This window comes from Pezoporus flaviventris, unplaced genomic scaffold (assembly GCF_033815535.1).
Source record: "Pezoporus flaviventris isolate CSIRO_AGI_PZ_B2104156 unplaced genomic scaffold, CSIRO_AGI_Pfla_v1 ptg000013l, whole genome shotgun sequence".
In the NCBI taxonomy this organism is placed as follows: Eukaryota; Metazoa; Chordata; class Aves; order Psittaciformes; family Psittacidae; genus Pezoporus; species Pezoporus flaviventris.
The window spans coordinates 1,259,896-1,286,436 of NW_026892561.1; the positions used below are offsets into that span (position 1 = coordinate 1,259,896).

A 26,541-nucleotide genomic window follows, 5' to 3' on the forward strand; every position below is an offset into this window, starting at 1 on the left:
GAGCTAAGGATGGCAGCTTAGGTTTTCTTTTGTCAAGCCAGCATCTGGGAGGTACCATCCTCTTGCCAAATCCCACTTTGGGACTCTGGAGAACTTAAATTCCTAGGGAATGCCAGGGCTTAGTTACAAATCCATTCTAAGACTGCTTTTCCTTTACATAAGCAGATGGAAATTGGTTTCAGGGGAGGCGACTTCTTAAGTTTGGAAGCCCTGAAGAAAATTAATAAATTCATGTATTTTAAACCTGGGGGGGGGGGGGGGGGGGGAAGTATTGCAATCGGGTCTGACCTCCTTCATAACTCGGGCCAGGGGAAGTCGCCTCATAACCCCTTCATGAGCTTGCTGAAGTGTGCTTGAAAAGGCAAATGATTTGAGAGGTGTTGTTTGATAGATGCAGGGGGGGAGGCAGACGGAGCATGTGAGTCATTTCCCTGCACATAAAAGGTCCAACCTGTGTTAATCCCAGCTGTAAAGTGAATTTACAGAAATACTTCTTCACTAAGGCTTTAGGTTTTCTGGCAGCGTAGGAGTAACGCAGAATGCAGGCTTAAGGCTTCTCTTGGAATTAAAAGCTGGTTAATTCCCAAATGCGCTGATTGTGTGTTCCTGCTGTAGTCACTTAATAGGGGGGCAGAAAATGTCAGTATTTTGTTAAAATGAAGAGCTCTGAATCCTCTTTAGGAAAAGCTGAGGCATGCACATAACATTGTGGTTGGAACAGTAATAAGGCCCACAAGAAGATCTTTCAAAAGGATACATGTAAGATGATGGGTTCTTTTTTAAGTGCAGCTAGCAAAATTCTGCTTTTAGAGCTGGGAGAGAAATGTGGCGGTGCTGATCAAAGAAAATAGCATCTCATTGATAAAACACATGCTGCAGTACTTCCCACAGTTGCAAGGCGATGGTAGTTAACAGCGGTGACCTAGATTGGAGGAGACAATAAAAGCTGTTGCGGTGATGAGCAGATTGACTGCCATCCTCATCTGGGTAATAAACGGCTGAAATATGGACGGCATAGGAAAGTTTACTAATGTAGCTTGCAGAAAGAGCTGTGCTTTTGGAGGAATCGTCTCTGTGGCAGATTCAGTTTGAACTGTAGCTTGCATCTGGCAGATGTTTATGTGCTCCTTTCCAAAGATACCTATTACTTTATTCAAGGATCTGTGAGCCTTTGGAAGTATGACCTGCTTAAGTTTTAAAGTAAATCAATATGTGAACCCGTCCAAAACCAGATGTACATTTTGTTGATAAATATTACTCAGTGGGATAGCCTTGAGGGGATACAGCTTTTCTGGAGAGTTTCAAGTGCGATAGTGGTCATAAGTTGTTGTTTAAAATACTCAGCGCCATTCAGATGCTACTGTTTCAGCTACCCTGTTGAAAGTAGCTGTCAGTAGGAGATTAAATTCTTGATGCTTTGAACGTACAATTCTAAGACATAAAAACTTGCTTAACTCTTGACCCTGGGGGTATTTTGTGTTTGTTTTTTCTTTGTTTTGGTTTTAAAAATGGACCTATTATAAATGTATTCCTTTTGTTAGCTGGTTCATGTTAGTGCTTCTTGTAAAGTTCTGCAGTTCATAGAATCATAGAATAGTTAGGGTTGGAAAGGACCTTAAGATCACCCAGTTCCACCCCCCCTGCCATGGGCAGGGACACCTCACACTAAACCATGTCACCCAAGGCTCTGTCCAACCTGGCCTTGAACACTGCCAGGGATGGAGCATTCACAACCTCCCTGGGCAACCCATTCCAGTGCCTCACCACCCTAACAGGAAAGAATTTCTTCCTTATATCCAATCTAAACTTCCCCTGTTTAAGTTTGAACCCGTTACCCCTTGTCCTGTCACTACAGTCCCTAATGAAGAGTCCCTCCCCAGTTAAGCTTTAGGTTAATATAAATCCAGATTCTAGAAGAGCACACTGTCAGTCCAGCTGTGACTCGAGGGGTGCTTTAAGTAAGTGCCACTGAGCGGTAAAGACCAATGCATCCCTACTGTGCTGTGAAACTAAGTATTATTACATCGGGTTGTGTTCAGGGGGAGGGTAAGGGAATGGGGGTTGCGAGGGACATCTGTTCTCTGCAGCGCTTTCCTCCCGCTTGCTGGGGGGGATTTCAAGCATAAGCGAAGAGCAGCTCCATCAACAGTGGGGTGAGGTGGTTCCCTCACAGCACAGTGAGTGTGTGGATCCTTGCCTAGGCGTGGTGGTCATTGCATATCATGTTCCACCCTGACCGTGCCTGGGGGGGAGACGTCCGCCTGTCTGTGGACCTGGCCTAAGAGTGCTTCAGATCCTGAAAGCTTGTCTTGGGGCTGTTACTTTATTTTTTGATCTCTTTGATCAACCTTCATTTGCTTTCTCCTTTTCTACTGTTTTCTTGACTAATGATGATAAAGAAAATGCTTTGAGTTCGTTCGTGTGTTCCAAAAACGTGTATTTAGAAAGCACTGCAACTTCAGGTTTGTAAGTTGCCTTATTTTCCCCACTTTTTTTCCATTATGGCACTTTTTCAGCTACCATATAGGAGGAACAGGGAATTCTGTATTTCAAATTCAGTTCAGCAGAGTTGGAAAAGCTACCTTTGAATATTCTATAATACACATACAAATTGGAAAAGCTTATTAAAGAAAGCCCCTGACACACTTCAGCAATATTAAATCACTTCCGACGGTGCATGGCGGTGTAATGTTACTGAAGCATTTTAAAGTGTTAAAAGAGCCTGGATTGGAAAAGTAGTAGTGGCTTCACAGCCCTTGCTGTGAGAAGCGATTTAAACTGTCAGAATTATTTCAATGTTTGCAGTTTATTACTTTCTTAAGTGACAAAGAAGGGACATTAGTAAATAACTATAACTGCAGTTAATCTCTGCCAGCTAACCAGCTGATATGATGGGTTAATATCTATATCAAGTAGTTAGTTAATAACTGGGCAGCTGTTCAGACAGGCCAGATGGACTTCACTGTAATTGTGCTAATAATGAGAGTTATTTTCACAACGAGAAAGGACAATAAGATGCATTTAGTGAGGGAACATCATGACAAATGGCTTTGGGACAGTGTGGTCCTCTGCCCTCAGCAGACTGGCTGAAGTAGGTGGCTCATCCTTCGAAGCAAGAAGGACCAGCAGTAAGAATGGGAGTCGTGGTTTATTCTTTGGTTGGTTGGTTGTTCTTTGTGTATTCTTCACCTCCACAGCCCATGTATCCCCAGTCCTACTTGCAGCTTTACAGCCTACGTCCCTCACGCTGCTCCAGCACGTTTCTACAGTGACTATTGGGGGTTCACAGCCAGTACATTATCTATCCCCCAACAAAAACACCTTATGTAAAGCTGTAGTTAGCTCTCTAAATGTTATCTTTTTTTTGCCTCCTATCCTATTTGTATTTTGTAGGCTTAATTAACTGTATTTTCAGAGTCCTTTGCAAGAAAAATGACTAGATAGGTGTTAAGAATTACAGCTTTGTTTATATGGAGGCAGATTTCTTTATACTGAAATCATTATCATAAGCAAGAGGAGTGGCAAAGTGCAATGCTCTCAGTATGAGTAATGAATCCATTTTTCATTTGTCTTTGTTCAAGTAGGACAGTGAAAGCATTAAAAGAGCATTTGAGGAGTAAAAATCTGAACTTACCATCAGGCAACATGTTTTTTCCTTGGAATTGCTGCAGTTAAGAATTGAGTCTTTGCACAGTTGTTTGCTGTTGGTGACATTTCCAGCTACTTCCTGGACTGTAGTCTTTGTCCTCCAGCTGCTGGTCCAGAAACGCAGGTCTTCTGTATGCCTCGTTGCGTCTGTAGCCTGTGAAGACAGCTCAGATATGCTAAAACATCTCGAACAGGACTAGGTGACTGTGTTTAAGCATCTATGTTGGCTGTTGCCTCTGTAGTCAGAAGACTTCATAGGTTTCTTCTTCAATAAGCTTGCAATGGTTTGCTTTGGTTTTTGTTATGTTTTAATCTCAGAAAATGATTGTTATTTTTTGTTTCCTTCTTTCACAGCACTTGAAAGGAGTGAATGAGATGAACTGCTTGGGTTTATAGTATCTGAAAGGCTAAATCATTCTCTTGGAGAGACATTCTAAATGAGCCTGACCGAGATCCTGGATCTGTGTGAAGAGGACTAAGGATATAGGATGTCAACTGAGACAGAACTTCAAGTGGCTGTTAAAACCAGCACAAAGAAAGACTCCAAAAAGAAAGGTAGTGACTCATTTCTCTTTATTGGTATTTATTTTGTACTTTATTTGAGCTCCTATATCAGCCGCCTTTTATGCATCTGTGATTCTTGTGTTGTCTGAGTGCTCAGTGAAAGCAAACTTTGTTAAGCCCAGTGGAAGTCTGGTCTGGGAACAAGGGATTTGATTCTCTGACATTAAAACACATCGTATTGAAATACATTTAAAATGGAAGAAAAAACTTGTTACAATTCATTAATTTTTTACTTTTTGTGTATAATTCTTTCACAAATGGAAAATCCAATTTAAAAAATTGCTTTTGGCAGAAGAGAGCATAATTTTTTCTCTATTGGTTTGTTTCTACTTTGTTTTGAGTTAACCAGAGCTTAAATGCACTTTGTGTTACTGGAGGTTGAATCTTACTGGCGCTTTGTGAAGTTACAGAGAGCTAGTGGCGATCTACAGAGAGATTAGTTGTAATCTGGTAAAGGAAACGGGGAGAAAAACTGAAGGAGAAGCTGTGAATAAATGCATGGTTGGATACGTTCATATTTCTATTTGCAATTCTTTGCACTGATCAGCATGAGAAATGAGATGTTATGGATTTGGCACTTATAAATAGGAGTACCAAGAGATTTTAGTAGGGGATTTTGTCCTGACATTTTTATTCATATCTTTGTTGCTTATGGTTTTAATTACTGATGAACCTGGGGGCAAAGTCCTTGACTTCCAGTGCTAATTCATGTTATTCTTTGTAGCCCTCTTTGATTTTTGTTTTTAAACCTATACAGACAATGAGATTGAGGTTGAAAGCAAGTTTAATATGAATTGCGCAAGGAAGTAAACCAGAAAGAGAAAGTCATACCCAATAGCTTTAGTACATGAGCTGTCAACATCTGAACTTCCATGTTCAGTTCATCATCCTGTTTCTTTTTATGAGTATATAATTTAGCCAGTTACTTCTGAGGATTTGTTATGGTTTTTTAAGACAAAAAAGAACCCCAGCTCATCTTTGCTAATATATGTGTGTGTTACAAATTTTACTCATCTTAGGTAACTTGTTCCGCTTCTGGGCAGCTATACCTTTTACTGCAGCAATCCAACCAAACAGTAATGAAGGGCATTTTGTTTGCTATAGCTTCTATATCAGAAATACATATATTTGAGTTTTTAAAAGGACACACAGCAATGAAAGAAATATAAGTGTTTGTTGGGGAAGATGGTTTAGAATCATGCCTACTCTAGGCCTGGACTAACCTAAATGATTCATTTAAGATAAAAAAGCTGTAGTTTGTAAAGGCACAAATAGAGGCACTTTGATGTAAATGAAAATGTGATCTGAGAGAGATGTTCAAGGCAAATAAGGAAGGTGAAGATGGTTTAGTTGTATGATCATTCAGTATTTAGGGGCAGGCAGGAAATTGGAAAATGCCAGTTCTTTGCTACACAGATAACATCTTTTTGATGTGTGTCTCCTATGTTATTTCTTCTGCTGGAGGGTGAAACTTTTGAAGACAGCAAACAACTGTTTTAGGAACTGGGTGTTTATGTTAATAAAATATTCAGCATCCAACTTGTAAAAGCATTTTCATAGATCATAAGAACTGAATGCTTCTCTGCACTAAATCTGATTCTATCCCCCAAATGGAAATCCTGAGAATTACCTTTACTGCTGAGCAGGAGCATAAAATATGTTCTGTGGCAGCAATCATTGCTCCCTGCAGCATGTACAAGTATCTGAAGAACTGGAAGGGACAGTCTACAGTAGTAGCACATCTCCGGGATTAATCTTGTTCTGTACTGTATGTGCAATTCTGCGTGCATCTTATTGCCATCTGAGGGCCTTGGGGTACCGTGAATGCTTTATACAGACAAGGTATGCAATTCAGACAGTGTTTGCTATTCAAATCCCACATAATGGAAGTCAAAAGGAACTTGGTGTTCTCATTTGCTTGTCATTGTTTGTATGTATTTGCCTGTGTTTCCACAAATGAGCCCTCCTCTGTGAGTGTGAGTGATGGACATGTGAAGAACAGGGAATTCTTTCTCTTCCTTTCTTGCCCAAGTTCATTAACTGCGAGCAGTGACAGGAAACAAGCACTAACATGAGGTTTCTAATGTTATTAATCAATGAGTTTGATTATTTAATGGATCTGAGTATTCCCAAGAAATTAGTCTTTGCTTTATAAACAGAAAGTTCGGCTCCAGTGTATTTCCACTGAATCAGGTTTTGCTCTACTTCTGCAAAAGCCATGCAATGCCATGCAGCCATTTCTATCCAGAGCAGAGAGGGGCTTTTTCTGCTGTATTATCTACCTACCATTCTGGTAGTTCTGGGGCAGCAATGCAAGAGGGACGTAGAGCTGTTGGAGCAAGTCCAGAGGAGGCCATGAAGATGCTCTGAGGGCTGGAGCAGCTCTGCTCTGGAGCCAGGCTGAGAGAGCTGGGCTGGGGCAGCCTGGAGAAGAGAAGGCTCCTGAAGGGGCGACCTGAGAGCAGCTCCAGTGCCTGAAGGGGCTGCAGGAAAGCTGGAGAGGGGCTTGGGACAAGGGCCTGTAGGGACAGGACAAGGGGAATGGCTTTAACCTGCCAGAGGGGAGACTGAGATGAGCTCTTAGGCAGAAGCTCTTCCCTATGAGGGTGCTGAGGTGCTGGCACAGGGTGCCCAGAGAAGCTGTGGCTGCCCCATCCCTGGCAGTGTTCAAGGCCAGGTTGGACACAGGGGCTTGGAGCAAGCTGCTCTAGTGGAAGGTGTCCCTGCCTGTGGCAGGGGTTGGAACTGGATGAGCTTTAAAGTCACTTCCAACGCAAACTGTCCTGTGATTCTATGATTCTCCTGCCGTCTGCAGTTCACAGCACTGTGCTGAGAAAGAGCATTAAGTTTGACAATAACTTCTCAATGGAATGTCTGTCTCACAGATGTATCCCATGCTGAAGATCTGGGGTGGCTGAAAGGGGACAAGGATTATTGTGAAGTTAGAGCACGGAGGAAAGCATTCTTTCATGGTCTCAGCCTAAGTGTTCCGTGTAGTGTCAGCTGACTTTTAAGTGCACTTTCTGTATAAGGATATAGTAAGGTAGTAGTTTTTATTTGAAGTGTTGAAATAACACTAAGCTCAATTCCTAAGGTTAGGATATGTGTTTAAAGTTCTTTTACAGTTTCTTGTAACTGCTTTTAGGCTCTGTTGCATAGATTATGGATTTTAGGGTGACAGGGAAATAGTTGGATATCTGCTGCAGAGGGGACAAATGACATTAATGCTCCTACAAAGTTACAGCTTTTACTGCATATTTCTTTTATGCGTTGGGAACACTTAACCTCTTTCTGTAGTCATATGCAAAGCAATTCTCATACAGGAGATTATTAAAGCATTTCTGTCATTAGGGTGTTTTTATATCCATAAGCTTTCTACTTATCATGAACTCTTCAGTCTCCCTCCATTGTCATCCCAGTTGGTTTGTAAGACAGTATTCTGTTCCAGCACTAGTTGATTATTGCTATCGTTACAAGAACTTACAAAATCCTCTCAGAATCTCCAATTTAAGTAGAATCGCAGCTGCAAATCTCTGATGTACTATAGGTAAGTTCAATGTGAATATGATAATATCAAATTGCAACTTCGTAGGTTAACGTTATCACCCTGGATAATCTTAAAAATAGGCTATTAAAAAAGTCAAGGACCAATTTTGCCTTTTATTCAGTCAGGATTGATTTGAGGGATCCAGAATTTGATGGTCTCTAGAAGTACTACTTGGTCATACTCCCAGGAGAGGGTAGGAGTTGAAAACCTCGCTTCCTCTCCAGATTGTCACTTTTTGGTCCATATACTATGAAGGTACTTACCAACTGAGTAGCCATGTTTCACCCTGACCACCACAGCCCCTTTCTGCAATTTATTCTATTTTATGAGCTTACAGTGCACTAGATGCTATTAGAGGAGATTATATTTCTACCACCCAGCTCCAGCCCTAATCTTCATGCCACTCTTGGCTGATACCTGCTAGTAACAGGCTTGTAATTACCTTATTCGAAAACTTGCTGAAACTTCAAAAGGCATCCTGAAGAGGTTTCATGTTGCTGTCTAAAAGGAAATGATGCATAAGTCTCGGGAGATTCAGAAAGCTCTATTCTAGGACCTTTTTAGGTCATTTTGTTTTGGTGAGTTTGCCAAAAATCATGTGTTCTTTAAGAAACATATAGAGAATTAATGCTTCAAATAATGTTCTTAAAGGCTGATTTTATTTTGTTTATGTCAGCCAGTTCATTGAGTGGTGAATGAAAATTATGTGTTTGTACCATTCAGGATGGGAAATAAGAGATTTTTATTGGCCAAAGTTGTTAGAAGCTTAACCCGTGTTTGTCTTGTAGTACGTGGGGGAAAAAGCCACTTTGTAGGTCTGTATGGATTATTGAATCAAATTGAAAGCATTTACTTGAGCCCGTTGGCATTAAAATTGATTTAGAAACTTCTTTAAGGGTAAATGTATTGTGTTGATGTTGGATCCACACCCATAACTGCCTTGGAAAATCCCTTCTTGCAAAATTAACTGAACCAAGTAACCTGAAATGGGAGGTCAGTAAAGAAGAGGGCTGGGTACCAAACTTGAAAGCAGATCTGCATCATTTTAGAGGAAGCCGGGAGACTTTGCTAGGGATTTGGTTTCTTCCTGTTGCACTTAAATTCTGTAATTGTTCTATTTGAAGCTTTCAATGGTTTTGCTCCATCCTCTCTCATTATACCTCCTGTAGTCAGACTTTTGAGTCAATTTTCCAAATGACAGGGACTTTTAAAAATGGAACTGAGATGCAAAGAGGAGCTCAGGCATGTTGACAATCAGCATAAACAATCTTTGATGCTAGGGATCCCCAGGGGTGAAATTCCCTTACTTGATAGTTTTCCACTGCAGTGCCTGCAAACAGCTATCACAGTAGGCAGGCCGCCAAGCCCAGGATTGCTGTAACTAGCTGGTAGGAGTGTGAAATTTAGAGAGGGTTTGATGTGCTGTGTCTCTACCTGCGCTGTTGTCTTCTCATAGCCATGAGTTGAGCACTTCGTTTTGACTGAATGAACATACAAGTCCTGAAGCTGTGCTTGAGGAGGCAAAGTGAGGGCGGACTCTGCTCAGGGGTCTGTTTAATGCCAGGTAAGGAATCGTACTGCTTGCACCAGCAGAGCATGGTAATGCTTTCTTGGTGGTACAAGATTAAGCTTGATCCTCTCGGGATAAGAACGGCCAAAAGCTTAAGTGTCCCATTTTAACTGTCTTGACTACTAATTAAAAGGAGTGCAGTGGCTTCAGGGACTATTCACATATATCAGATCAGGCCTCTGGCAGAGTCACATCTATTTCCTGGGTCTTTTAAACTCTAATGAGAGACTGGAGTCTGTCTAAGTATCTAAAGAAAAACCTTTGCGTCCCCAGAAGCGAAACTCTAGTCATACTAAGATCAAACAGGAGGTACCTAGTTAGTTTAAAAGCCTTTGGGGATAAGTAGCCTTTAAACAAGGTTCTTTTGTGTCATTTTCAGTTTTCATCATAGGTGCCTAATGCTACCCGAGTCTTGGTCTGGGTTTCTTAGACCTCATTTGAATCTGGTCTTTGGGCTAATCATTGCTAAATTTGAGAGCAGCACAGAGGTTTCTGCTTGATGTGAAAGTTACAATTCTGCTGATGCATAGAAATTTTGATGCAGTTTTTGCAGGTTCAGTTCCAGATTGAATTAGTAAGTGCTATGAACAACAGCAGTAGATTTTGCTCATTATTACTATTATTCTTTACCTTTTTTAACATTACGATCAGCTAACAACAATTAAAGCATCATCACTGTAATGAGGCATTTCAAGTTGTCAGGTTGGTAGAGGTCCATTTATTTTCCTGATTACACAGCTAAGACTCATGGAATCCAGCAACGTTCAAATATGATCTGAAGAGTAATGAATGAGGGACACAATCGGGAGCTTATTTCATTGACGGGGAGTGGATTTGCTTTGTTTCCTTGTAGCGGTTCTGAGCTTTTCAATAATTTATAGATCAAGTAACAGCAACATTAATTGATACACTAATTGTGTCCACACGCCTGCCTTTAACAAATCTCTTTTGTGAAGTGCTTGCTGACAATATTAATTGCACATCTTTTGAGCCTTGATGTAACTTATGAATTCATTCGCAAGTTGAAAGAGGGTGGGAAAATCATTAATTTGGACGTTGTATGGCTATAATTAACAAGAGTTATCCAATAACCTGTCATAAATTAGAGAGCTCATGAATTCTAGTTTACTACATTCAACCAAGGGGGGGGGGGCATGGTTGTGTTAATTGAAGAATTCTTTGGGGGTGATGGATTTTGTCTCTTGTTGCAGTTAAAACATTTACTGCTGGTTTTAACTGAGGGGTCTGCCTAAGTTAGGATTGGAGCTCTTGTTACTTCGCTGCTCTTCAGTAGAGGAATCGCTAATGTGTTGGATGTTAAGACTAACATTTCCTGAGAGTTTCTGTTATGTTATAAATTCTCAATATTTTAACAGTCGTCAAAGCATTTCAGTTGAAACTAGTAATTACGAGCTAAATGTAAGGCATGTTCCACAGAGGATTTGACTCATGTAACAGTCATTAAGTACAGGTGGGTGTTACTGTGCTCCAAGGCTGGCTGTATGCTAGGAAATGTGTTGGTTAACGGTGGTTGAGGATCACCTATGCATCCGGTTCAGCACTTGCTGGCTTCATCAAGTTGCACTATTAAACTGATTCTGATTCAAGTATGGAGAAAGTGAGGGGCTGGGGCTGGAAAGGGGGGAGAGCTTCCAAACAGGCAAATAGATTAATTTCCAGGGAAACTTCCATCTCCACTTGCACTCATTGAAAAGACTCCCAACAAAATTTGTATTAGAACCTTTGTGAACGAAACCCTTTGTTTAGAGAGTTCAGGGAAGAAGACTCTATCATGTAATGAGTGTAACTGAGCAAGGCTGAGTGACCCGATTCATCCAGATTAGTAGCTAAAATGCCTCTAGAGGCTTGGATTAGTAGAAGTTTCCTAACGTGGCTCACATGGAAATGTTCTACGGGGACAAGTATGTTGATGATAATGTTTGTATATCATTCTTCATCCAAAGATAATTGCAATGAATGAAATTTCGGCCAGTGCATTGCATTCCACGTGTTTGAACATTAATACTTTTCTGAAACATTTTGCCTTTTCCATTGACATTACTATTCTATGATTCTGTGATTCTATGATTATGGTAAGTTCTGAAGTAATGATAAAATACATCAGTGTTACTGTAAATTAGGCATTAGAGGTGTCAGCTGTATTGATAGATGTCACCATTTTGCTGAAGAGAAATCAGAGACAAGTATATCTGGGATATTAGCTTGATTCCAGCAATCTTGGAAGCACTAAACTGCTCACCAGTTTTCCCTGGAATAAACGGGTAGCAGTCAGCATTAATGTCCATATTATTGCAGTGTATACTTTTTCATATTGCTAGGGAAAATTCCTCAAAGCTTGTGTAATCTTACATAATTTATGGAAAGCAGTGAACTTTCATGACCTGTGTACATATGGGGTAAACGTAAATTGATTTCAAAGGTGGCTAAATCCTTGCATCAAAAGCCAGTGCTGATCTCTCAGTTGCCTTCTGGAGATTACACCACAAAGCAGAGCAGAGCTTGATGTGTAATCTGAAGGTTCTGTTTCTCATTTTGTCTTCTAGCCAGTATGTCTCTCCCTCTCAATAATGATATCACAGTAATTTCATTAGTCAACTTGTGTGTTGCTCCACACTCTTTCCTTCACACGTTAAAGGAAACATAGGGTCATAGATTAGTTAGGGTTGGAAAGGACCTTAAGATCATCAAGTTCCAAGCCTCTGCCATGGGCAGGGACACCTCACACTAAACCATGCCACCCAAGGCTCTGTCCAGCCTGGCCTTGAACACCACCAGGGATGGAGCATTCACAACTTCCTGGGCAACCCATTCCAGTGCCTCACCACCCTCACAGTAAAGAACTTCTTCCTTATATCCAATCTAAACTTCCCCTGTTTAAGTTTGAACCCATCACCCCTTGTCCTGTCATACAGTCCCTAACATGCGGGGTTTGGTTTGGTATATAAGCAGCCAAACCCAGAAATGTTTAGCGAAACGCCATCGTAAATTAGTGATAAAACTTTAGTTGAAAAATAACTATGTCCTTGATCTTTCCCATCATTGACCTTTTGAATATCGATCACCTACTGTTAAGAAAAACTTGCCCACAAAGTTGGTAGCCTTTTGTAATATAACTGTGGCTGAATTTGTTAGCCCTTCATGCCTTATGGCATCTTCCCCTTGCCATGGCATCTTCCTCTTTAAGAGCTCAAAGAGAATATGGTGAATTTGGCCAAGTAATAGGCTCAGTCTCCCTGTGATGAATACATCAGGCCAGACAATCAATGTGCTCTTTGGGACTAAAGAAAAGATGTGGCTCTGATCCTTGTAGGTGATTTGCTTTAGCTATAGAATCAGTATTGACATCATTTGCCATCCAAAATAAAGGTAATGTAGTATGTAATGCATTTTGGTTGTCTGATGGCACAGTGGATGAATGTGTTTAACAGTTTAAATATAACATTTCTCTTGAAAATGAATTCCTCTTAGAGATAAACATGTCCTCAGAAATAATTACATGTTATTTGTATCATTTTTAGCTAAACATTGTTATATGTAATAGCTGGTGTTGGTGTAAAGACAGGAAAAATGCATCTCTCTGCTTTTACAGTTGGTTGGTTTTGCAGATGTGACAATATATTTAGTTTAACTAAAGAATGTGTTTGTGTGGGCCTTTTGTATGAAAACAAAGAGCTTAATAAAAAGCAAAATAACTTTTTCAGGTTTTTAAGCAATTCATAGTGAAATCGTGGTGTGTGATATGCACTTAACTGATTTATTTTCTTCTTTGCAATGCTTCCAGTGTGTATTTTAATGCAAGTACCAGATGACCAGATCTTGATGTGTATCTATGGATTCTGAGCAGGCATAGTGAATAGGAAAAAGAATCAAGTTCCCTTGCAATGTGAGCACCTTTTGGTTTTGCAGGGAAGGAGCAATTAGAGAACCTTTTGGTACCTTTGCTCTCCCACGAATATGCCCCAAAAGATGTGTGTGGAGTCCTGCATGAAGTAGGTTTTGGGTACAAAGGAAGTTGTGTATCTCAGGAGGGTGACAGTGGAGGAAGCCCTGACAAACCTGGTTAGTGAATGTGAAGACATTGCCAAGGGTCCGACTGGCTTCTGTAAGTGGGTTCTGGCCCCTGTGAAACTGTGGGAAGCCTGCACGTGCAGCCTCTCTGAATAGAAACTGTACATGAATCCAAGCTGTGAGGAACAAAAACCTTACTGCTGCCTATTGTTGTCTTTCCTTCTACGAGTAACAACAGTGAGGCCAAAGCTAGCATTCCAGCATTGAACTAACCTGAGATTTGGAGATGGCCATCTTTCAGTCTGTTGCTGCCTGTATACCCATGTGTGGGGGCACTCCTGAGATCTTACAAGCCACACACTTCTACTTTGCCCTTCCCTAACAGCTCGTGCCTCTCCCCCACAACCTCCCTCCATAGGTGGGGATCGGTGGAGTTGACACACTTCTGATTTAAGCATTATGTTTACCCTCTTCTTGTTGCCCTGCTGAAACAACAGACAATAGAGGTTATCGCTTATTTGCAAGCAGGTGAGTTTCAACACTTTATTTACTATAGAACTGTTGGCTTTTCCCACTTCCTTTTATTCATGCTGTTGTGCAGCACAGGAGGGCAGTTGCCAACACAATATCCATTATTATTCTGACAAGAACAGAGTAGCTTTCACTTCCATTTCCTGAAGACAGCATTATTCATTGCTGCAAAACAGCGATAAAACCAGGAGAAATAGGGCAAATTATCATTTGGTTGCCAGGCTGTGAAACCCCCCCTTCCTTGCTCCAAGTAGATCAAGTTTGAAGTGGAGGTGCAAATAACGTATGGTCTCTATGGGCTTTTTGTCTGCTTTCTGATGCTTGCATTAGGGAATAAACCAAGCTGTTGCTTCATCAACGTGTGTGGAACCAAAGATGTTAACATGATCATGTTTCCAGGACCTTCCCTTAGAAGTAAGTGAATCTGGTGGGCTACAAGACCCAGGGGATTAATTTTCTCCCAGCCTGATAGAAGGCTGTTGTGGTTTGGTGTATCCAGATCCAGGCAGGAGCAAGGCTGAGCATGTATTCCCGATAGGTTTGTGTGCACACAGTGCGAACAATGATACGTGTCACCTCACACAGGGGAGAGCATTTACCAGCACCCAGATAATCAGAAACAGCATCTATATACACATGAACAACAGAGATGGCACAGTCTGTTCCTCCCCTCTGGCTGATCAGGTATGGAATTTGCTAGTTGGGCACATACACACACTCACAGTTTTCTTCATTGGTGATGTTAGACATCCAGTTTTCTCTTGGGTGTCCCTTCCAGCATCATTCTCCTCTGTTTTTTGGCACCTGAACCTATGGCCCCTCAGGATTTCAGCTTGTTGCTTCAGTGCCTGGCACTCAAAGCTCTCCTCCAACGTGTCAGCCAGTCCAACTTGGAAGTTCCCTAGTGCTTCTATGCAGGCTCAGAATGAAAAGCTTGCCTGCAGTGAAGTCCTGACCTAGGAACACAGAGTGAGCTCAAGGGGAAAGGACACTTCAAGTCATCCGCATACTCCTAGGTCGTGGGGCAGTGTTTTGGGAGGCTGCTACGTGGCTATGTAGCATAGGTGAGCCTCTGCACTTCCCTGCTTTGTCCTACCTGTGAAGGAGATGATTCCTACTGAGGGCTTCCTGGGACAGCATTATGTTCTCCCACCTTACCCGTAGCCCACCTCAGTGAACACAGCTGGGGAGGGTGGGAGATCCTCCTGGCAGTGGTTTCAATGGTGGTAGCATTGCAAAGCCCTGCAAAGGGGTCCAGAGGCACAGAAAGCCCCAGCCTTGACTTCATAATGTTAACATTTCACAGCAGTCTCTTCTACAAATGATGGGAGGAGCAGCTTTCTCTGGAGTCAACTTGCTTTTAATATCTGCCCCATTTTAGCTACTAGCAAATGTTGAACGACTAATCTGTGATCTATAATTACACCTCTGATTCTTTTAGATTAACTGTATAGTGAAAAGGATGATTGAGGGAGTGAAATGAAATTAAGCCTAGTAAGTCTTTTGAGGTTAGCCATTAATTTCATTTTCAAATGTAAAATTGCCATCAAAGTAATAAGAGAGTAATATTTGCACATCACAATAATGTGGATTAGCATGCTGATAACTGGGTGGAAGGCAAAAACATCAGTAATAGTTGACCAAATTAATATTTTTCTTTATACCCTGTGTTGCCTGACTGAGTTATACATTGAACTGAGATGTACAAAGTCACATAAAGGGAAGTAAATGCGTCATGGAAATTGGGTGTGCTCTGTACCTGGTAATGGATTAAGTTTAATATTGATAGCATTACCTATGAGTCTAGTGTTTGCCGTATATACTAGTGTAGGGTTCCTTACAGGCTGCAGGCCTTAACAAAATGGACAGACCCTGAAGTGTCTCTGTAAGAATAAGGTGTTATTAGCCCTTCTGATTAAAACTGGGCATGGAAAAGCACAGCCTCTACTGTCGTGACCATGTCAAAAAGATGGCAAGGCTGGGGAGACACTGGAGATCAGAATGAAAGCTACCTGCAGAATTCTTTATCTCTCTCGCCCATTTTCTTTCTTTCTTGCTGCTAGACTGTAACTAAGGCAGTATTTTATATCTGTACCTCTATATTTAATTGCACTAAAGAAATGCTGGGGCTAAAAGGTTAAGCACTAAAATTCTAAGGAAGCACAGACTCAAAGTTGCCTCTGTAAGCCTAATTTAAAATCCCTTCAGGATATACATTTTCATACAGTTTTTAATGAGCTGAGCTCATGCTGCTATTTCCCGAAGACCTTTGTCCTGTTCAGTGAATGGAAGGACAGTGGTCAGGGAATGTGCTCCGTCTGGTGCTGCTTTCTATGCTTGACAGTCAGGAAGGAGCCGCCTGCTTTGTCTGAATGGTACCCCAACCCAAACCCGAATGCATGGATACTGATGGAAGCACCAAAAGATAGAAATTCTTTACATCTTAGACCAATTCTTTTTATATATACTACTTTTCAAAAAAGCAGGTTTTGGTTTTCTCGTGGTTTTGTTTTAAGGAAGGATTTGAACGATTTGAAGAAAGCAGACTAATAAATAGCTTTTGCAAAGGTCACATCATAGAGACAGGAAAGGAACTGGAAGAAGAAAGTAATCCCAAAATCCAAGGGGGTAATGGTGCTTCGGTAAAGTGCTCACATAGATATAAAAAGGTAGACAGAGAATTAAATAAGGACATAGAAAGTGTAGGTGTTCAGGAATTACTCCTGGATATTTTTGAGCAAAATGAGCAGGTATGTTAATAGAAGAAATTTTTCATAGAAAAATACTGTTTTCAACTAAGGGTTTATGCCCATTCCTGGCAGTGCTCAAGACCAGGTTGGACAGGGCTTGGAGCAGCTTGCTCTAGTGGAAGGTGTCCCTGCCTGTGCCAGGAGTTGGAACTGGATGAGCTTTAAGGTCCCATCCAACCGAAACCATTCTAGAATTCCATGATTCATTAAGGAAACTTCCTCGGATGCAAGATAATGTTTCAGGAGAAGAAGCTTTGTGCAAGAGGAGTTGGAGAACCCTCCCATTCACAGGGACAGGAGAAGAGCTTGACCCTGTTGTTGATGGTGGGGCATGATTTTGGGGGTTATGGCTCTGGTGATTCCCATGGGCCACCTTGTCATACAAATGCATCTCAACCATTTTCTTCATCCTTTCAAGAGGAAAATGTTTCACGCTGAGAACAATCAGCTATTGGAATAATCTCTCCAGGGCAGTGCTGGATTCCCTAATGCTGGACACTTAAGATTCAGCTGGACAGGGAGCTGAGCCATCTTGTCTAGGCTGTGCTTTTGCCAAGAAAGGTTGGACCAGATGATCCTTGAGGTCCCTTCCAACCTTGTATTCTATGATTCTTCCTTCTTTGTTTGCTTTTGCAGCTTTCTTTTCCTTTTGGAGAATATCAGAACAGGGAAAATCTGAATCTTTTGAATGTGGATCCTATTCTTGAGCAAGCTTTAGCTGGAAGAAGGGAACAGTAAGTTCAAAATGAATAGTCTAAAAGACTGGAAATCAGTGCAGTGTTTCAGAGGGGTACAGGCAGAGCAGTACTCAGAAGAGATTGTTTTGACAGCACTTTCTGAACTAAGAGGAACAAGTGGTGAGAAGAGACTGAGATTGTGGCTGTTGTGAAGAAGCTGGTTAAGATAAGAATGCTTAATGTGGCCACAGGGCTAGAAAAAAGAGGAATGAGTAGTCTTTAGTGATAGAAGAGGTTTGTTAGAGGGTATCTATTTAAAATGATAGAAAAAGCCCATACTTTGCAACTCATCTGTATGTGCATATGTTAATGAGGTCCAGGATACTACGCGTTTATCTCCTCTTTATGCTAAGTCCTTCCCTACAAGGCAAGTGTAATAAGCAGTACCACTAACTGCTAAGCCACTTACTTCAATGAAAGAAACCCAGTTTGGGTGTTCAAAAATATCTTGAAAGGAGTTCCACCAACCTGAAAGCCTGCTTTAATGCTAGCTTGTAGGTTCATGGGTGGGGTTTTATGATGTAGAGATATTTAAGGGAGCAATAAGGATGCTGGGACTGGATCTTGTGCAAGTAGTGAACCTGCATTGTGTTTAAAAACATTTAGGATGTTAATATTAATCTCATTACTTATTCATTTTAAATTATCTCATAGCCATTTTCAGGGACATGGTCATTTCAGCAACTAGAGTAAATATATCCCATGTATTTGAAAACCTAGTAAATTCTCTGCAGTAATTCCTTAATTCCATAATTCCTCATATTCTATTCAATGCATAAACAGCCAATATACTGAAAAGATTATGAAGATCACAGAGGCTTGTCTTATTTTGGTTTTAATCTTAAGGTGGAACCAATCAGTTGGGACTAAATGTCCATAGAGCAGGTGGATACGGAAATTTTAAGTAGGTGAAGTTACTGAAATATGAATTATTTCGTGCCTTTGTATTAAACTCCTCAGTTCTTACAAGGTAATTAAAAAAGGGATTTGGGGCGAAGAGTTGGGTCTGTTTCATAATGAAGCAGTTGATGTAAATTTGAAGATGCAATAAGATCTTTTATAAACGTACTATGAAAACATGTTTCCTGTTGCCTGATGATCATCTTTTAAGGTAGACAAATACGAAGTTGTCACTGCTAACGAGTAACTTGAAGACTTTTTGTTACTGGAGTCTAATTTTATAGTAAAACTTTCTCAGTGGAGGAAATCTGAAGCTTTGTAATGCTGAAAAGCAACTGTAGGGCTTGTTCGTCACCTTTTATTCGCAGTTCAGCTTCCAGGAAAGTCATCTTTAACATTTAATCTGGTTTTGAGCATTTCATAATGAGAAAGCTCATTTGTGTAACAACAAACAACTGGCTTCCGCAGCAAAGTGTCACGCTCCTGGCAACACGTTTGTATTAGGTTGAAGTCAATGGTGGCAGCCTTTCTTGTCTTCTGCAATGGCATCCACAGTCTCTTTCAGATTGTGAGGCCTGAGACTGCAGGGGCCTTTTGGTAACACAAGGCAGAATGCGGTAGTTGATCTTCAGCAGTTGACACTTCAGGGTCTAACAAAGTGTGGACTAACCTTGTGAATGAGTTGGTGTGTGACTGGAGTTCAAAAGGCAGGAAGAACACTAAGCTGGGAGGAGTGGCTGACACGCCAGAAGGCTGTGCTGCCATCCAGCGAGACCTGGACAGGCTGGAGAGTTGGGCAGGGAATAACTTGATGAAATATAACAAGGGAAAGTGTAGAGTCCTGCATCTGGGCAGGAACAACCCCAGGTTCCAGTATAGGTTGGGAAACGACCTGTTAGAGAGCAGTGTAGGGGAGGGGGACCTGGGGGTCCTAGTGGACACCAGGATGACCATGAGCCAACACTGTGCCCTTGTGGCTAAGAAGGCCAATGGCATCCTGGGGTATATTAGAAGGGGGGTGGTTAGTAGGTCGAGAGAGGTCCTCCTTCCCCTCTACTCTGCCCTGGTGAGACCCCATCTGGAATATCATGTCCAGTTCTGGGCCCCTCAGTTCAAGAAGGACAGGGAGCTGCTGGAGAGAGTCCAGCGCAGGGCAACGAAGATGATTAAGGGAGTGGAGCATCTCCCTTATGAGGAAAGACTGAGGGAGCTGGGTCTCTATAGTTTGGAGAAGAGGAGACTGAGGGGGGACCTTATAAATGTCTATAAATATATAAAGGGGGAGTGTCACGAGGATGGAGCCAGGCTCTACTCAGTGGCAAACAATGATAGGACAAGGGGTAATGGGTGCAAACTGGAACACAAGAGGTTCCACTTAAACTTGAGAAGAAACTTCTTCTCAGTGAGGGTGACGGAACACTGGAACAGGCTGCCCAGGGAGGTTGTGGAGTCTCCTTCCCTGGAGGCATTCAAAACCCGCCTGGACACATTCCTGTGTAACATTATCTAGGTGTTCCTGCTCCGGCAGGGGGATTGGACTAGATGATCTTTTGAGGTCCCTTCCACTCTCTAGCATACTGTGATACTGTGAACACGTGGAACAAGTGTGGTGGGCTTTCTTCTTCCCAAGAAACTCTCATTTTGAGTTGCTGGCAAACAATGAAAAGTAAGAAAATCAAAGCTGCAGCTTTGTGTGGAATAATCCGAGAGGACTTTTGTAGATTCATGGAATACATTGTATTAGATTGTATGCTGCATCTTCGACATTGTTTTCCACTGCTGAATTGCAGAGAAATGTGCTAGTTGAGGAGGGGGGATGCCAAAGGTGCATCTTTTAGTGTGCTTTTACAGAAATGTGGAGGTATCTTGAGAAATGTAACTTGAAACACATGTGAATTTACTGACCATCAGATGAACCCAGAGAGGTCTGTATTACCTATTCTGTCCTTCCTTCATGCTCCATTCTGTACAGCATATGTCCAGCAGATAAGACTAAACCATTACAGCATCATCTGTTGTTAATGCCCAATAACCTCTCCAGGCCAGATTTTCTCATTTCTGTTACTGCACTAATTATATCCAAACACAAGTTGATCTTTCTTCCAAAGCAGATGATGTTTGGAGGAGACTGAATTCTCTAAGGTTAGTAATGAAATATCCATTTGAAGTAACCTAGTTCAAAGGGAAAAAATTTCTGCTTTAGGTTTAGACCAAGGGTTCTAAAAGCCTGAGATGTGAAAATAAAGAGGGACTAGTTATCAGTACCTTTCAAATTACGTCTCTTTAGACTTGCTGAAATGTGTGGTTAAGCTTCTTTCTTGCTGCTTTAAAATATTCAAGGTTATTGGCCTGCGTTAAACGCAAAACCCTTTAAATACTGTTTTTGTTAACCAAGTTATTCAGAACTGAAAAGCTGAAAGATTTAGAAATGGGGGTCTTTAAGGGGGAAAAAGACCCAGATTTTAAAAAAGGAACTGGGTATTTTCTCCTAAAAAAATATTTTTATTGTTTTTACACACAAGTGAATTATTTTAATAGCCAATAGTAGGTGTTTAACACAGCCAATTCCCTATTGGCAGTGCTGCTATGTAAGCTACCCATATCCCTGTTATGTGGCTATTCAGACAGACAGACTTTTGTGTCTAGGCAACATTAATATGCTTATGTTGGTCTGACCAAGGCAAACTATTCAGAGAACATCACCTTTCATAGTTGCTTTGACAGCGCTTAGAGTAGGACTTCGATTTGCTCTGTTGAGCACTGTGGACTTTGAGGTCCGAAATTTCATAGTCAATATGTTTCTATTCATCAGAATGTCATTTACCAAGTTATATGAACTTACTGGTTTACTTACCTCAAACCTAACAGTAGTATTCATGCAAAGCCACGATTGTTGAGGGAAACACTTCTGCTGCATGAAAATTTCAGCTTTGAATCTGGGATTCAACACCTACACCTGGGTCAGAGCAATCCCAGGCACAGCTACAGGTTGGGTAGAGAAGAGATTCAGAGCAGCCCTGCGGAGAAGGACTTGGGGGTGTTGGTCGATGAGAAACGTGACATGAGGCGGCTTCAGTGTGCACTCGCAGCCCAGAAAGCAACCGTATCCTGGGCTGCATCCAAAGGAGCGTGACCAGCAGGTCGAAGGAGGTGATCCTGTCCCTCTACTCTGCTCTTGTGAGACCTCACCTGGAGCATTGTGTGCAGTTCTGGTGTCCTCAGCATAAAAAGGACATGGAACTGTTGGAACAAGTCCAGAGGAGGCCACGAGGATGATCAGGGGCCTGGAGCACCTCCCATATGAAGACAGGCTGAGGAAGTTGGGGCTGTTCAGCCTGGAGAAGAGAAGGCTGTGTGGAGACCTCCTAGCAGCCTTCCAGTATCTGAAGGGGGCCTATAGGGATGCTGGGGAGGGACTCTTCATTGGGGACTGTAGTGACAGGACAAGGGGTAACGGGTTAAAACTTAAACAGGGGAAGTTTAGATTGGATCTAAGGAGGAAATTCTTTCCTGTTAGGGTGGTGAGGCACTGGAATGGGTTGCCCAGGGAGGTTGTGAATGCTCCATCCCTGGCAGTGTTTAAGGCCAGGTTTGACAGAGCCTTGGGGGCATGGTTTAGTGTGAGGTGTCCCTGCCCATGGCAGGGGGGTTGGAACTTGATGATCTTAAGGTCCTTTCCAACCCTATTCTGTGGTTCTATGATTCAGCCATTGGATGAGAGTTTGGAGTCCAGCTAAGAGCAGCCTTCTCCCAGTGTAAGCACAACTGGGTCAGTTCTCACCAGTGGTAGTGATGGTATGATGATGTTTCATGTAACAATTAAGAAAGGGAACCAGATCACAGCCTGGAGTGAAGGCTGGCAGTGAATCTCAACAGTCATTATGTTAAGCTGAAGCACTAGATTACTTGTATTATCAGAGGTGCTCTTTATGCTCCGTTTTTAAAAAACCTTAGAACACATAAGCGGTGTTAAAGATGGCAAGATTATGCCAAAAGCATTGAATAACTCTGCATATATTAAATATATTCAGTTATATACTATGATATATCAAGTGTATCATTGTATCTTGCAGACTTCTATTTCATATGTCAGATGGAGGTGTGGCTAAAGCTTCATACAACTCTTTAATGTACTTCACCTTTGTACTGGAAGCATTTTTAGTCATTTAGTTGCTAAGTACGAAAGGAGATAGGAGCAGGATGCCATAGCAAAACTGCAAATGCTGTAATCGCCGTATTAACCTACTTGAAAGCCTTAGGAGCATGCTCACTTTGTGAGGGTACTAAGAATGTTTTCATCACTCTGAGTTCACTGACAGATTTGGAAACCAAATCATGTTCCTTTGATTTGTGTCTTGATGCCTGCCTGAGAAGGTTTGTGTTTGTTGCTGCTGTGTGTAGATGCAGAGATTTTCCTAGCACCAGGAATGCTGTTTTAGGAAAAGGAATGAATGACTGGATATATCCCAAAGTAATTTGCCAGTCAGCTTTGGATTCCAGCTTACAACAGCTTATAGTTATTACAAGCAGAGCCCGTTCAGCATTTAGGCACAAGAAATCAGTGTAAAAGGCAGTGCTCATGTGCACCATGTACAGTTTTCATGGCTACAATACCGAAAGATTCCATGCATTTAACACTATCCTGAGTATTCAGTTAGAGACCCATGTACACAAATGTAAGCATGGTCGGGTTTGCAGCCAGCTGTACATAACCTGATGCCTCTTTCCAGTTCCTATCTGATGCAACTGCAGTTCTGCTTTCAAGATTTGCTATCATGATTTGGGTAGGTATGTGAGGCCTGTTAACATGGGAGCAGGTTCAGAGAAAGTCAGATGGAGCAACTGATCCATTAAAGGCTGAGTTGACCCCATAATGAAGTTTTCAAGGAAGGAATACTAAGGGGAAAGGAAAAGAGGAACAGGGTTGCTCTAAATAGTGGAAATGATTTAGAAATGCAGCTTTTTCAGAAGGTATTGAACAAAGCAGTAACCTCTACAAATGGTTTCATGTCTTATTTAGCATTTGAGCATCAACTTTTATATTCTCTTTACTCTGTTTTCTGCATTAGCAAAGATAACTAGGGAAGTTTCATGCAGACATGATTACTGGAACTCGAGGGAATAAGGATGTGGTGAGGAAAGGATCGACTGAAAGGGCAAGGGGAGCATCACTGGCTGGAACACAGGGAATGTCTTGGTTGAAAGCACTTCTGTGCAAAGCCATCAGCTACTGTCTGGAAGAATAGACAACCATCAATACTGAGAAAATGAAGAAATGCAGACACCGAATACTATTTAGAGGGCCATCCAAACCCCATAATTAAGGCATTTTCTGATGTTAATCCAGTGTCACGTTTTATCGCAGGTATCTCATCATTCCTCCTGTACTCTTACTGTCCTGTGAGTTTTCTCCAGCATCGCCCCTCAAAAGTGTCAAGAGTAAAACGTATGGCTGACATCAATCTCATACTGCCTCTCAGACCTTGCATGATTGCAGTGCAAGCCTACAGCTGCTTTCTTGCTCTTCATATGGTGCTACTAGCTAGGTTGACCTGTTATCTATGGAAGGGCTGCTCCTAGGGTTTATGCTGCAGAGTGGGACACTGTCTCACCTGGTGAGGCTTTTGGCTGCAAGCAGCCCTGCAGAAGGCATAGCCCACTTGTAGCCCAGCTGCAGGGCTCAGCAGTTGACACAGAATAGGTGCATAGCCTGTTCTTGGCTATTGCTATTAATCTGGTTTATCAATTTTCACTAGCCATTGTGCCTGAACCAGCCCCACAGGACTCAGTGCATGGTCGTGGCACTGCATCTCTGGCCTGCCTTGTCTCCTTAAAAAGAGAAAAAGGTGAGGGCCATTTCTAGGCAAAGGATCTCAGTTTTCCTTTCAGCTGATTTTCAGTGGAAAGAAGCAACTGCCAGTTTTGCAGCTTTAATCCCCCTCATAATAATAGCAACTTGGCAGCAACAGTGAAGAAGGGAAAATTCATGCCTTTGCAGCTAAACATTTTGTTCTGAACTGTATTTTAATTACCGAATGTCACTTTGTGATAAATGAAACTTCCTTCTTCTAGCTGGTTTCAATTAAGTTTTGTTTTAAAAGGAATAATAGGTTTTAATAAGGCTCAACATACATAAAAATATTTCATGTTGACTTTAGTAGAACAAAGTGGATTTTAATACTGAATCAATATTGAACAACTTGAAGTTATCTTGGCTGTGTGCCTTGGTTTCTTGCTGTCCAGATTGCTCCGTTTACTGGCCAGGGTCACCAGTGGCTCCAGTGGGTTGTCATACCAGCCTTGTGTTTATGGCTTCTCCGTGCTTACAGATTTTGTGGAATTAGGCACAGAAACCTTAATCACTTTGGGAATAAGGTTTTTGTGTTAAAGGAAGAAGCTGTTTCCAGGAAATCCTGAAATTTCAGCAAAAAGATTATTATTTTGTCTTAAAAATGAAGTTGAGCCTTTATCCTCTGATACGTGCAGGTCTGTGTTTGTCACAGCTGTGTTCCAGAGTGCTTGGTCCTGATTCAGTAATTAGGCTGGAAATACTGCATGGCCACAGAGATTCATCCATAACCAAGACCATTACTGAAAGCCACATAGGTGATACCTATAGATGCAGGGGAAAGCGAAGCAAATCCCATCTTTCTTGCTTAGGTTTCTGTGTGAGCAGCAGCACCCAGTTTGAATCACCAGGAGATCACTGTTGCAAGGCCAGCAGAAGAGTGGGTTGAACTTTCTTCTGCCTTGAATGTGTTTGCTGAAAACACCTGCAGCTTCCTCTGGGAAAGAGAGTTACTTATCAATACAGCAGCATAAGTCAGCTTGGGCAGGGAGACACCAACATATTGTTCAGGCAGTATTCTTGACAGCTTCCATTTGTTTTTCCAGTTAAGTGGAAAATCTAACCTGCAAATTGGAAACATTTAGTGCGATAGAGATGCATTTTAAATACCTACAAACCTGCCTGAAAAGAGCAGGAATCCTTAATCTTCACCTCCATCAAATAAGTTTGGGCTGGAAAGATGAAGATCTCTGCTGATGGTTAAATTTTTTCTGTGGTAGATAAACATGGTGCTATCAAATCACAGCTTTAAATTGACTTTTGAAGAAGTGGATTCATCAGAAGACAGTTGACTAAACATATTCCATCTGGATCCTATCTGAAGCGTGGTATTGTTCATTTAGCTCCAGGCTGACTCCTCTTTGGTGGGGTTTCATGTAAGCAAGAAAACTACCACAAAATGATTACCCTTTTGTGGGAAACTACTAAGAGAAAAGGCAAATTCTCCGGGGACTCTGGGATTAAAGATTTTGCACATTGAGCATGGTGGGCTGAGCAATCAGTTGTTCCAGAATAGACCTGCTGCAATCAGCAGAGGCAATTTTCTCCGATGTTACCAAACCAAGATAATACCATAAATTCTATCTCCTTTTAGCTGAAACAAGACTTCTTCAGTACAGAAATGTGTTTCCTAGGAAAGACATTTTGCAATTGGTTGAATTTTGTGATTTTTTACGATTTTAGGATAAAATGGTGTTTGTTTTTCGAGATTGGCCATTCCTTCCTAATTAGAACTCGCTGAAATACGAGCGTTAGCATTGCAGAAAACCAGAAGTCAGAACCGTTTCATGTTAGTGCTGATATGCCTGGTTGGTTTATTCTTGTTGGTTTTATCTATGATAGCTTTCTTTCCAAACGTAAGCGACAACTAAATTGAGATTCATAAAGTATTGCTTGAGTAGAAAAGTGGATAATTACAGAAAACAAACAGTAATGTTTGGGGTTTATCTGTTTATTGAAACATAAACATCATAGGAAACTAAGGTGTGCCCACGATAAAATAGGCTGTGCACAGCAAGAAATACTGGGATTTTCAAGGGTTTATTAGTTTCCTCATGAAACATTATTTTTGTGTTTGGAGAAGTAAAATATGTCTCTTGAAACTATTACACAGCCTGGAAAAGAGATGGTTCCAGGGAGACCTTAGAGCAGGTTCCCATGCCTAAAGGGGCCGACAGGAAATCTGGAGAGGGACTTTATACAAAGGCAGGTAGAGAAAGACAAGCAGGAGTGGCTTTAACTTGGCAGAGGGGAGATTTAGATCAGACATCAGGAAGAAGCTCTTCCCTGTGAGGGTGCTGAGGCGCTGGCACAGGGTGCCCAGAGAAGCTGTGACTGCCCCATCCCTGGCAGTGTTCAAGGCCAGGTTGGACACAGGGTCTTGGAGCAAGCTGCTCTAGTGGAAGGTGTCCCTGCCC

At 41.7% G+C, this 26,541-nt stretch overlaps 1 protein-coding gene across 11 annotated transcripts in view; it reads left to right on the forward strand.

Moving 5' to 3' along the window:
- The window catches only part of DAB1 (DAB adaptor protein 1), a 483,239-nt gene that overhangs the window by 350,784 nt on the left and 105,914 nt on the right, over positions 1 to 26,541 (forward strand). For 8 of the 11 annotated variants that reach the window (XM_061451126.1, XM_061451125.1, XM_061451124.1 and 5 more), the window contains one exon: positions 4,003 to 4,203. The exons of the other annotated variants lie outside the window; for them this stretch is intronic. In XM_061451126.1, coding sequence (XP_061307110.1) covers positions 4,137 to 4,203 — 67 coding nt within the window. In that variant the 5' untranslated portion in view covers positions 4,003 to 4,136. The remainder of the gene's footprint in view (positions 1 to 4,002; positions 4,204 to 26,541) is intronic. 11 annotated transcript variants of the gene reach the window in all.